The sequence below is a fragment of the Rhinolophus sinicus genome, chromosome 8 (assembly GCF_057876585.1).
Source record: "Rhinolophus sinicus isolate RSI-liver-muscle chromosome 8, RSI-T2T, whole genome shotgun sequence".
NCBI classification, from domain to species: Eukaryota; Metazoa; Chordata; class Mammalia; order Chiroptera; family Rhinolophidae; genus Rhinolophus; species Rhinolophus sinicus.
Window position 1 is genome coordinate 78,833,289 of NC_142508.1, and position 12,168 is coordinate 78,845,456.

The following is a 12,168-nucleotide window of genomic DNA, read 5'->3' on the forward strand; positions in this document are numbered from 1 at the left end:
TAAGGTCTTGCTTGATACTTTTATCATTGCTTTCTGGAGAGGTTCCAGTAGACATAATAACTGAAGGATTTTCCATTTCACTGTAACCTCATTATTTTATGAATTTGTGCAAATTAAGATAGTAAATTTTGTGTTTGACAGCTCATAAGGTTGACATTTTAATATTTGTTAACGACATTTCTTCTAGGTTGTCTTAATCTTGGCCTCTGGTGAAGTTGAGATCTATAGACCTATTTCTTCCTTTTTTTAAAAATTTTTTTATTTTATTGGGGAAGGGGAACAGGACACTATTGGGGAACAGTGTGTACGTCCAGGGCTTTTTTCCAAGTCAAGTTGTCCTTTCAATCTTAGTTGTGGAGGGCGCAGCTCAGCTCCAGGTTCAGTTGCCGTTGCTAGTTGCAGGGGGCGCTGCCCACCATCCCTTGCGGGACTCGAAATGAACTGGCAACCTTGTGGTTGAGAGCCCACTGGCCCATGTAGGAATCGAACCGGCAGCTTTCGGAGTTAGGAGCACGGAGCTCTAACCGCCTGAGCCACCGGGCCGGCCCTACAGCTGTATTTCTTGGTCCATCTGAGATTTGGGGTCTTTTGCGCCTCATCTTGGTTATGATCAATATTCGACTTTTTCCTGTTAATGCCCGCCCCTTCTTTTGGTGTCGGGGTGTTTTCTTTCAGGGGACTGCAGATGGTAGGGATAGGTGATACACTTTCACTCTGCTCTTTTGCTTTTAAACTCTTAAATATGAATTTGTCCTGCTGAGTTGAAATCATGGGTCAGCTTATATGTTAATGGCTGTTGCAGAACGATTTTTTTTCCCCTTGTGCTTTGAGTAATTTTAACTTAACATGTATGCCTTTTTTTAAGGCCCACATTTCTGCAAACTTGAAGCTTCCATGAGTGGCTGTATTTTGCTCCCCGAAAGTCTCAGTCCTGTGTCACCCCCACTGCCTTCCCCCCAGGAGCTTACGGCTCTTTATATCCGGGAAGACCTGCAATGAGTCTGCTAATGGAATTTTATTTCACGCAGCTTCCTGAACGGAAGGATTGGTAAGTCACCCAAATTAAAAAACAAAACGCTATGCTGGGGCCAGTTTGTGGCTGCTCCATTGGAATTAGAGTGGGGTCAGGACATACCGTGTTTCCCTGAAAATAAGAGCTAGCCAGACAATCAGCTCTAATGTGTCATTTGGAGCAAAAATTAATATAAGACCCGGTATTCTATATTTATTATATTTTATATTATACCTGGTCTTATATAAGACCCCGTCTTATAGTAAAATAAGTAAAATAAGACCAGGTCTTATATTAATTTTTGCTCCAAAAGACTCACTAGAGCTGATAGTCCGGTTAGGTTTTATTTTCAAGGAAACACAGTAATAGGGTGAATTGAGTGTATGACCTACCAACTAGTACTGTAGTCATGTATGTAGATTATACAGGAAAGGTACAGATAGTGACATGGAAACCTGTGGACTGACTGCAGTGCTAGAGCCTCTGTCATCGTCCCCACCTGCCAGTGTGCATGTTCAGAGAAAATACAATGGTGGGTAATCCTGGTAACGGTCTGGGGGGAGGGAGGAGTGGGAAGATCTTGCTCGTTAGTTTCAGGTTAAAATGATGAAAAAGTCTGGAACATAGATAGTGGTGAGGGTTGTACAACCTTGTGAATATAGTCAGTGTCCCTGAATTATACACTTAAAACATGGTTGAAATTGTACATTTTGTTCTTTTTCCACAATAAAAAAGGACAAGTGAATAAAAGAGCCTAGACTTAAAAAACGAAAACCAGTGCTAGAGAAATGGCGGTCATACTTGGTGTCGTGCACAGCCAGACATTCTGTCAGCTCCTCCAGAAAAGAAAGGCGTGCGGCAAGCCCGGGCTGCCGCTGGCAAATACCAAGCTGCCTATTCAGGCCTCTGAAAGGCTACCGGTCAGTGCCACTGTGCAGTGTGCTGGGTGGGAACAAGACAGTAATTTGGGTGTGGACTGGCTCCCTCTCGTTGCTGAAAAATGAAGTTTCTTTTCCTCCCCTGCAGGCTCACTGACCAGAAATGACCGAATTGCAGTAGTGCTGAGCTGGCCAATGTGCTGATGCCCTTTCCCGCCGATGAGCCCCAGTTCTGGACGCGTCTTCCAGAACAGTCAGGCTTGACTCGCAGGGCTGCGCAGTGTTTGGATAACTCGCAGACCCCATTCCCATCGAAGAAATTCCTCAGTATCCTTACATAGTTCTTCTCTTTTGAAATACGAGATTCTTAAGTCTGTTATTGGCTGGAATAGTCATTAGAAACTGCTCAGTGCTGCCTCACATTACATCCTAACTTAATCTTCACAATAACTGATTTAGGAACTGGGATTTGCATCTTAAGGTGAGACCTAGGAACCAAAAAGTGCATGGAGCTAGCAAGCCAGCGAGTGCGCAGACGTGGCTGGCTTCAGTTCTGGCACCCTGGACTGAACCCCAGGAGGAGACGTGGGGTAGCCACCAGATCTGGGAACCGGCCCAGGCAAACAGACTAGACGGGGAGGTGGCGGGTCAGGACAACAGTGCAGGGACCACCCCGGCCTGGCTCTGGGGACCAGACTTTTTCCTAAGATGACAGGTGGCCGAGGGCCAGCATGTCTGTGATGTGTGCTAACCCCTGCTGCTCTGCTCGGTGTAAATCGTGCCGAGTGCTACTTCCCTCGGCCTGAGAAGGGACCTGTAGTGACGTGCAGCCCTCATCTCACACGTCACCTCATGTGAAGCCTCTGCTCCCACGGCCTAACAGTTGGCTCTCTTCTCATCTACCCAGGTCCCCTCTGAGTGACTGTTTCCAGGATTCAGCAGCAGTTACAGGTGAGTCTGCTACGGTGACAGTCTTGACCTCGACTGCGCCCCAGTCCCCCCAAGGGCTTAGTAACCGATTGCTGGGCCAGCGCCCGAGTGATACGGAAGGTGTTGGGGTGAGAATGAACAAGTTGTCAGGGCACAGGCTTCTGTTCTGGGCCCGTCCTGAGAACCAGCGCTCGTCAGCTTTCCGGGGACGGGAATGATCCCAAGACATGACTTGAATTTTCACCAATTTATTAAATTACCATTTCTGCAGGAAGCACAGCCACCTGAGTGAGGCTCGTTCCTGCTGTGATTAGGACATAATCATTAGGGCACCCTGCTCACCCCCTGCTGTGAACAAGTCACCGTGTCGGGACCTCTTGGCACTTCGTGACCTACAATTCTGAGATGCTGAGATGTGAGCCTACAGTTTGCTGTTTAAGAGCCCAGGTCTGGTCTTCACAGTGAAGCCGCCGTCAAAAGCGGCGTTCAGAACCTCGTCCAGGCAGCTCGCCGTGACAAAACGCAGGTCTTGCCGCACGTTGCCGGGGATCTCCTCCAGGTCCTTTTCGTTCCTCTGGGGCACGATGACCGTCTTCAGCCCCGCTCTGTGCGCTGCCAGCACCTTGTCCTTTATGCCGCCCACCTGCGGGACAGGAGAGCGTCAGGCGCGCCGCCCCCAGCCCGAGCAGCCCCGGAGCAGCCCCGGGCCGCCCGCCTCACCGCCCGCCTCACACGGCGATTTTACAGCATCCAAATCCCCTTCCACTTTGTTCCACCAGAGCCAGGCAAGTCTCTAAAAAGGTCAATGCACAGTAAACTCTTTGCATTTCAATCATGTTATAGTTCCTCTTTTTCATGGGGGGAAAGGCTCAGTTTCTGATAGGAAGCACCTCTTGTGTCCCTGACGCCTTGTTATGTCACCAAGGCCACATCTGTGTTCCATTCTGCACTCAACGATCTTGCCTGTCGGTTGATTCTGGAAAAGCGCCAACCCCTCCCTACAGAGCTTAGCTTAGTGTACTGGGGTGACTTCCGTACGGGGGGGAGGGGGGCCTCACCTCTGTGCCCCTGGATGAAGAAACATCCCGAAAGGATCTAGGCTCTTGTGGTTTTAAAATATGTCCACAGTGATCCCTTGAAAAGGTGACGTCTAGCTCCCCGTCCCTTGAACGTGGCTCACAGGAAACGGTGGTGGAAGCGGCTCTGGCTCCCAGGGTAAGTCAGGAACAGTAAGCGCTTCCACCTCATCTCCCTCGGATCTCTGGCCCTGGGGGAGCCAGCTGCCGTGCCTGACTGTGGAGAAGCCCTAAGGTGGGGGCCTGGGGCCTCCTGCCGACAGGACCCATCAGTCCGCCATGCGAGGGAATCATGCTGCAAGCTGACCCCCCGGCCCCGGTCAGCCTTCGGATGGCCAGCCTGGGCGCTGACTGCACGACGGGAGAGCCCTGAGTCGGCAGAGCCCAGCTAAGCCTCTGCCGAATTCCTCACCTACAGAACCTGAGCACAACGCACCTCACTGTTGGGGTGGGGGTTATGCAGCAGCAGGTAACAGCTGCCAATCACACCTAGAACGTGCAGTCCGGGGAGCCAGCCCTCGGAGCCTCTGGCCACCGGCACAGCTGCCATCCCGATCCCACTGCCATCTTCCAACGTTTTTCCTTTATGCAGCTGAAGTGCACTCTCAAAGGACCTTCTTCAGAAAGTGTAAGATAAATGGATTCCTTGCGTATCCATGCAAGGAACGCCTGTTTCACTTTCATACTTGACTGACAGTAAAGCTGTGTATACAACACTGATTTAAATAGTTTTCCTGCAGAGTGTAAAAGGTATTGTACATCCAGTGTCACGCACGGATGAGACCGACGAGAAAGCTTCCCTTTGATCTGAAAAGTCACGGGGACGAAACCTGTTTCCTACGTGGTGTAGGCCCTTGCAACCTGAAGAGAACCTTCAGCTCTAGGAAACGTTCCATTATTTCTTTGGTAATTTGTTCTATACCGTTTTCTGTTTGCTAGAACTCCTGCCAGATTGTTTTCCGATGCCTGTTTTCTTTGACCCATTCTAAAACGACAGCCTTAAGGCCTGGCTGCTGTCATACCCGTTCTTGCATTCTGTTCTCTCCAGCCTGAGCAGATGCCGCGGGTCGGCTTCACCTCTCGGCCGCTGCAGCACCCCCTCTGCCGGCTGGGAAGCCTTTGCCCCCCACCTGCTCCCGCTCCTGCCTGTGCCCCTGGCTCTGAGCAGGCGCGTCCCCAGATCCCTGCTCGGAAGGCGGTCTCCCTCCAGGTTCATAACCAGGACACTTGGATGCTGCAGAAGCGGCTGACCTACCGGCTGATGACTCCCCACTCAGTTCTGAGGGTTAGAATTTATTCCCTGTATCCTGAACGAGGAAACTGAGGAGTTAGTTCATGGTCAGTAAAGCACTGGATCGTGTCCTTTTCAGCACACCTAGTACTAGCCACTCCTGTCACCTGGAATGAGACAGTTCCTGCCCTAGTAGGGTAAGGTAAGACAGGTCAGCCGTTCCTTCTGAGGACAGACCTACAGGAAGGGCATCATGAGGCCTTAGAACGGCACTTGTTGACTTAACTGGGGAACTGAGAGCTTTTTTAGTGACTTTAATTGGTGATTCTATGATCTGCTTTCATCATTACCTCATAAAATAAAGATGCTCTTACAATAAAGACATCCTTTTTTTCTCATTTTGCTATGAACCTGCCAAAATTCTGTTGTGGACTGATACAGGTACCCAGTGACTCACAGCCCTAAATGGTCCCCCAAGTTCTATGTATTTTATCAGGTTTTTGTAAGTAGTTTAGGATATGGCCCCATCTGGATAGAATGTTTTCCAAATTTAGCAACCAGACATGGGCAGTCTTTATTGCAGTTTCCATTTATACTACATTTTTTTTCCTATAAATCCATCAACGACAGTAATCTAACTTATCTCTAGGAGGACAGGTGGCCTCCCAGGAACTTCAAAAGGTGAGAACTGGGCTCAAAGTTTGAAAATTGCTGCTCTGCTATTTCATACCTATGTGAGATATTTAACAGTTTGCTACCTAGAGCAAAGCCTCAAATTCACCTGAATAACCGGTATTTCTGATGACCAGAATGACCCTTTTTTCGTTAGCAAGTCTAAATTCTTAGAGGGGGAAACATGGGGAAAACTGTCAGTTTTCTTTCATTTGATCATAATTTAAAAATGTGAATTAGTTACAGGTATAAAAATTTAGTATGTATTTAAAACTAAGGAATTCACAGGAAGAAGGCAAACCACTGTTAATCTCAATTTAACGATACGGCTAATTAAAATTTAAAATTGAAAAACTAAAAAGCCACCCTCCTAAGTTTCTTCATACTTACTGGAAGAACAAGACCTCTCAGAGTAATTTCACCAGTCATGGCTACGTCTGAACGAACCAGCCGCCCACTAAAAAGTGAGGCGAGACAGGTTACTATGGTAACTCCAGCAGACGGTCCATCTTTTGTGACAGCTCCAGCTGGGAAGTGCAGATGGATGTCTGTGTTGTCAAGAAGATCAAAACTTCCAGAAGCTTTAAAAAGGGAAAAAGGATTTTAATGTAGAAAAATTAAACCTATTTTATTTTTCTCCTAAAAAAGAAAATCTCAGAGAAAAATGAAATGTTTTGGGTAAATGACTCCTTCAAAATATTAATGGGTAGTCCAACTAGAGTGTGGGTCTAGAAGCTTCTTTCTATTCCCAGTAGGATTAACAACAAAACGCAGGCTTGGACTTCGTGTCCAGTTCAGGCACTCGCCAGACAGTCCTAACGTGGAACTAGAATTTCCATGGGGTTCAAACAAGGTTTGTGCTTTAGTGAAGGTGTGTAAACCCATCATTCAGAGCTCGTCTTGATTTTCATCACACAACTGGGACATGCCACCTGGACATGCCCAAAGGCTCCTTCCGCCTGGCTCCCAGCCGTGTCTGACCCGGGGCCCGGTCACTCACCATTAGTCAGATGGTATTTCTTTGCGTTGCTGCGGAGCCAGCTAATAGCGAGGTGGGCAGACTCCTTCATGACGTCCCCCAACTGGCCGGTCAGAGTTAGCTGGCCTTCGCCATCCATCCGACTTGCCTCCACAAACATGATTTCCCCCCCTAAGGGGGTCCAAGCCAAACCTATGGCCACTCCGGGCTGACTCAGGCGCTCGGACACCTTGAGAGCAAGTAGGAAAATGATCCATTAGGTCAACAAGAGCAATTATTTCCAGGCTGACGACCCAAATGCAAGGGGCCACTTCTCTCTCCAGGGCTTAAGTTGAAGCCACACCCCCAGTGCTTATCACCTCGCAGGATTTGGAGTCACTCTGACCACTTACTATGGATGGCTTCCTGCCAGAAAAAAGCTGAACTTCCTCTGGCATTTATCCGAAGCAATTTTACCTTAAAATAGTCACGAATAACCGATTCTTAAGAGCCACATCGAATTACACGTGTCCTAATAGTCAAGGAACAAATCTAACTGTTTTGTCTGCTTGAACACTTTTATTGGCTGCACATTTAGAAATACTCCAGATCCTAAGTTCACTTCAGGAGTCATGAATGTGTTTCAGAAAGTGGGAGCCTCTTTTTGCCATAGATTTCGGAAATATTGGTTCCAGAGGCCGAGGGTGAAGGCAGACATGACAGCCCCTCGATTTCATTTCTGTGCTGCTCATCTTTACTTTCTCTTCCTGCCGCGGAGACACTGAAGTCCCACGTGATTTGTAGGATCCTTCTCGTGTGTGTGTGTGCAGGCCACATGCTGCCTCAGTGCCACTTCAAACTGAATGTGTCACCTGCGATCACGAGCCTAAGCGATGAGCCAAACAGATGAACACATCCAAGTCATGAAGACACATAAAGGAACAACAGAACGTCACGCTAACATTCACTGCACCCTGTGGCCTCAGCATTTCTTATCCTATAGAAGCTGTCGCATCAGAGGACCTGGGCACAGAACATCAAGCCAGCACTCATCCAACACGACGCGTTCCCACCGCCAGGCGACTTCCTCAGCAAGGAGCAGCAGGGGCTGGGGCCCGAGTTTCGGGCTGCTGACGCTTACTCCTTTCCCGAGGGGCTTAGCTGGTGGAAACCCTGATTTTAAATTTTAAAACGTCCTCTAAAAATCACAGGTGGCAGCCATGAAGCTCTGAGTAGCCAACATACAGCCTATGTGGGGGGTTGGTTGTGTATTTTACAAGCTGAGTCCTGACTGACTGCATGTGACAAGTCAGAGACTGGAGGCCACAGCGCAGGGCTGGCTGCGGGACACAGAACACCAGACTCTCCCCGCTGCTCTGGCGCTCGTCCGCCCGTGGTTACTCAAGGAGAGACACAGAAGATCACCACGCAAAGGAGAACAGAAACAACCATTTATACGTGTCCACAAGGCCTGTTTTATCTAACCAAGTCAGTTCTCGGCCTTAATGACATCTAGTTTGGGTGGGATTTTAGAAGTTCCTGTTTTACCACATAACTTGATGGTGAGGGTTCTAATAGTAACCGGAGATGTCACTAATGACACATCTGTAACAACATTCGTGGGTGGAGTTCCTCTCAAACCCAGACTCTGATCAAGGCTCACAGTTACCGAAGAAGGAAGGAAGCTTGAACTCGACTTGGAGTCCTGCTCTTCAAGGGCACATGTTCTGAAACAAACAAGTACTGGGTTTCCATGCACTGGCCCCTCAGAAGCAACCAGAATGCCAGTACACGTGACTTGCACGGCTAAGACACACGCTCCTGCCTCGCCGTTTCCAGCCGTCTTCATTTAACCCCTTTGCACAGAACACCATTTTACAGCCTTCCTCAGTAAAGGATCCAACACAGTCATTTCAAAACTGTTTATCTACTCGCACTTCTATCGGTGTCTAATTCCACAACTGCTTGGTGGGGTCATCGGTTCCATGCGTCAGGACAGGCCCAGGCTTGACGCTCAGATGTTTCCCATGACAGCCAAGTGGCACGTCAGGATCTCAAGTTCGCTTTTGTTGTTCAATTTCCCACCGGTGTATTTCTGCGCTTCAGTCTCCTCACCTGTTAACTAAATCTGTTCAAAGCATTCTATCACGTAAGTACGTAGACCGAGAAAGTGTTTCAAATATTTAACGAAAACCTAATTAATACCAGACGATGTCTCATGGTTGCATCAACACTTCAGTGACAGCGGTATTTAAGGAGCATCTGAGTGTTTAATCACTGCCAATTTCAGACCGTTCTTCCCTTATGACGGATTAAAAAAAGTGACATTTGATTGCAGTAGTAAGGACGTACACTTCTGCGTGTCCCTTCCAAGCCTTGACCAACACTTGGTGTTTTTAACCTGTCCTGTGCTACTGCAGCCCCGGCTGAGGGACCAAGAGCGGGACCCTTCAGCAGGGCTCCACCAGATGGAGCCGGCTCCACCGCATGTCACAGGTCCAGGGGTACAAGAGGGAACAGCTCCGGGACGCCAGAGGCTCCGGGACATGAGACAGAGAGGCGGTTACACTCCCACACGGGGAGTACAACAACAGAGTATCTCCAGAGCCCTGAGGAGGCACGGGTCAGAGGAGAGGCTGAGCAGTTCTGGGCGGAGAAGGGCCAGGAAGCCACCGTAAGAGGCCAGCAGGGGCCAAGGACTGAAGACGTGAATGACACTGGTCTTTCCGGGACAAGAACGGTTCCACGCCAAGCACGAAGCCCGAGCTGTCAGCTGGCTGTGCTGTGTGTGCAGGCTGGTTCTGTAGTGATGTTTACACTGTAAATTAGTCCCCTTTACAGCTCATGCAGCACTTTTTACGCTCCTGCCAGGGCTGTCACCACAGCAGCCACCCATCTGCCAACTTCTTTAGTCTTTGTGCTGAGATCCTAAGCCTTGAATTCATGTATATTTGGTTTTTCTAGTTGTGAATTTGTTTCAGTGGCATTTAAAGAAGGGGATGTCAGGTTACGTTTCCCTGGAGAGGTGCTGGGTCCGCCCTGCCCTCTTGCAGCAGCACTCAACAGCCCGTCTGGCCTGATCTGGCACTGCTAAGCGCCGCTGCTTTCAGACCCTCCCAGCGGGGCCTTGTCTTGCCCAGCGAGCTCGTGGTGGGGCCCTGGCCAGACCAAGCATGCGCATCTCTGCCACCCTCCGGGGCGCGGGCGCAGCTTGCTGAATTGCAGGGGCATTTACGGCCGTGGTTCTGTTGGGCGGCTTGCGCGTGTCCACAGCCCATTTCTGGTGCCTGGTTTTCTGTCTCAAAGGCCAGTCTCCTGAATGGGATCCTGTGGTTCACCTCAGTGCGCTCTGTTCAGGATGCCTTTAAAATCTGCACGTTTGGCCTCTTTCCCCTCCATTCTTCTTCTTCTCTTACAAGGGCAGTGACCCCGAGAAGCACACACCACTGTCAGAAGCCAATACAGAGCAAAGCATACTCGGGGGACAGTCTTGGGGTGAGCAGGCTGGACAGGATGTAGGCACTTGTGGCTGGGATGGCTGGTTTAGAGGCTGACAGTTAAATGTATCCTGGAAAGCCTGGAGCGTACTTGCTCTGACTGTTTGTGTCACTACAATTACCATCTGTGAGTTTAAGACTGTCACCAGAGATAAACAGGAACTCTTTTTTTTGTCAACTGCAAGACTGGGACGCTAGGATATGTATCTAACGATGTGGAGGCCTCACTAGGATGAAAATGGAAGTGACAAGATTCACATTCCCCCCCAAAGATGTTCGTGTAATCAATAAAAGTGACTGTCACTGAGTTTACCACTGCCAACGGCCACCGCATAACTGCCCAGATCAGTTAGTGACGCGTCCCTGTGCCCACACCTGGCCTGAACCCAGATGCCTGCACTGGACCCGCTCTTCCTCTCAGCCTGCAGGGAGAGCTTTCATTTTACTGTATTTTTTAAAAAGTGGGTCTGGCTGGTCTTGTTTCTTTAGGAAACTTGACTGTATTTGAAAAGGCAACTTAAGATACGATTCCTAAATTTGAAATTTAGACCACGCTCCTAGAACTCATTTTTCAAGCAGTTTACAGAATTCTAAGGGGATGTAATTCTTAAATACAAGCGTGCCTATCACCTTTCTTCCTCACTGTCATTCTCAAGGTCAGGAACACTTTTGGTACCAGTGCATTTTGGCAGACCCGTCATCATGAAAGTAAAGAGCACCAAAGCTGGTGTAAGGTGGTTCAATGCAGGCACAGAAGCAGGATTCTAAAAATAGCAGGGATTTCATTTTTGGTGATTGGGGGCAGTAGCTCTGTTTCTTTTTAGGGAGTCTGCTGGTTGCAGGAACCAATGTGTGTGCATTCTGTAGCACGCAGCAGGCACAGTGGGGGAGCTTTGTGTCCCTGAACCCCCCAATTCTACAGCCATCTGCAAACAGCCATGTAGTCACCCCGTGAGGAAGCTGCCTTGCTGCTCTCAGGGCCCATCCCGCCTCCCTGCCCCAAGCTGGGCCCTGGGGAGCCGGCTTAGTCTTCCTCACACACAGCTGCGCCCTGAGCACTGCCCTGAGTCTCCGCAGCCAATGAGCCCTCTAACCCCCTCCCAACTCCACGAGCAGCTTCCTCACCTGAACTCAGCCTCTTCCAGCTCCTTGTCAGCAAGGGATACCACACCTCCTGTGAAACCTGCTTCCAACACCCGCTCCCCGACCTTCAACCTCCGCGTTCTGATCCTTCACGCTCACTTGTACTCAAGACCGTCAGTGCTACCAGCTTCTCATTACAGAGCAGCCCTGTCCTCGCTTCCTTCTCTCTGGGCAACGAAAAACACCTCTGACCCATCGTTCGTCATTTCCTTGGGAAGAACCCATGTTTGCGCCCGGCTTCAGTACACGCAGCGGGCACCCTCGCGCAGACCACTTTCTCCCTCACACTTTGGATCCCACCCCGTGTCACTTCCCGAAGACTTGGGGACACCCCCCTCCAGGCACATCAGTCCTGCTCCCTTCTGGATTTTCTCACGGAGCACACTCCCGCTGACCTCCACGCTCCCTTCCAGCTGCCTCATTTCTCGCTGTCATCACAGCCAAACTTCAGAAGCGAGCTGCCTACTCATTAATTTGATTTCCCCAGCTCCCATTCTCTCTTCGACACTCCTGAGTCTACTACCATCCCCACCACCCACTGCGAACCCCCACTTTCAAGGCCACTGACAACCTCCACGCTGTCCAATCCAACAGACAGCACTGCCGTTCCCTCCTCCTGGAGCACAGCAGCCGGTTCCCCTTACCTGACTGCTGTCCCTTAGTCTGCTCTGTCTGCTCTTCTCTGCACGTACTTTTCCCTGGGTGAACTCAACATTCTGGGACTTGATCCTCTATTTTCTGACAACTCTTGTGAGTTTTATCTCCACTTCG

The 12,168-nt window shown here is 49.6% G+C and overlaps 1 protein-coding gene and 1 long non-coding RNA gene across 4 annotated transcripts in view; one reads left to right on the forward strand and one right to left on the reverse strand.

The window, feature by feature from the left end:
• Window positions 1-516: 516 nt before the first annotated feature.
• LOC141567524 (uncharacterized) lies at window positions 517-3,655 on the forward strand. 3 transcript variants are annotated; one of them, XR_012490214.2, is made up of 3 exons: window positions 517-1,048; window positions 1,748-2,841; window positions 3,092-3,655. It is a non-coding gene; the product is annotated as an uncharacterized LOC141567524 (long non-coding RNA). The 3 variants fall into 3 exon arrangements; XR_012490213.2 differs by lacking the exon at window positions 517-1,048 and having other exon boundaries at window positions 1,598-1,932; window positions 2,039-2,841; XR_012490212.2 differs by lacking the exon at window positions 517-1,048 and having other exon boundaries at window positions 1,598-2,841.
• LONP2 (lon peptidase 2, peroxisomal) overlaps window positions 3,053-12,168 on the reverse strand; it is a 63,649-nt gene continuing 54,533 nt past the window's right edge. Inside the window, exons 13-15 of the mRNA XM_019731868.3 lie at window positions 6,800-7,007; window positions 6,190-6,380; window positions 3,053-3,463 (exon numbers count right to left, since the gene is read on the reverse strand). Coding sequence (XP_019587427.3) covers window positions 3,242-3,463; window positions 6,190-6,380; window positions 6,800-7,007 — 621 coding nt within the window. The 3' untranslated portion in view covers window positions 3,053-3,241. The remainder of the gene's footprint in view (window positions 3,464-6,189; window positions 6,381-6,799; window positions 7,008-12,168) is intronic.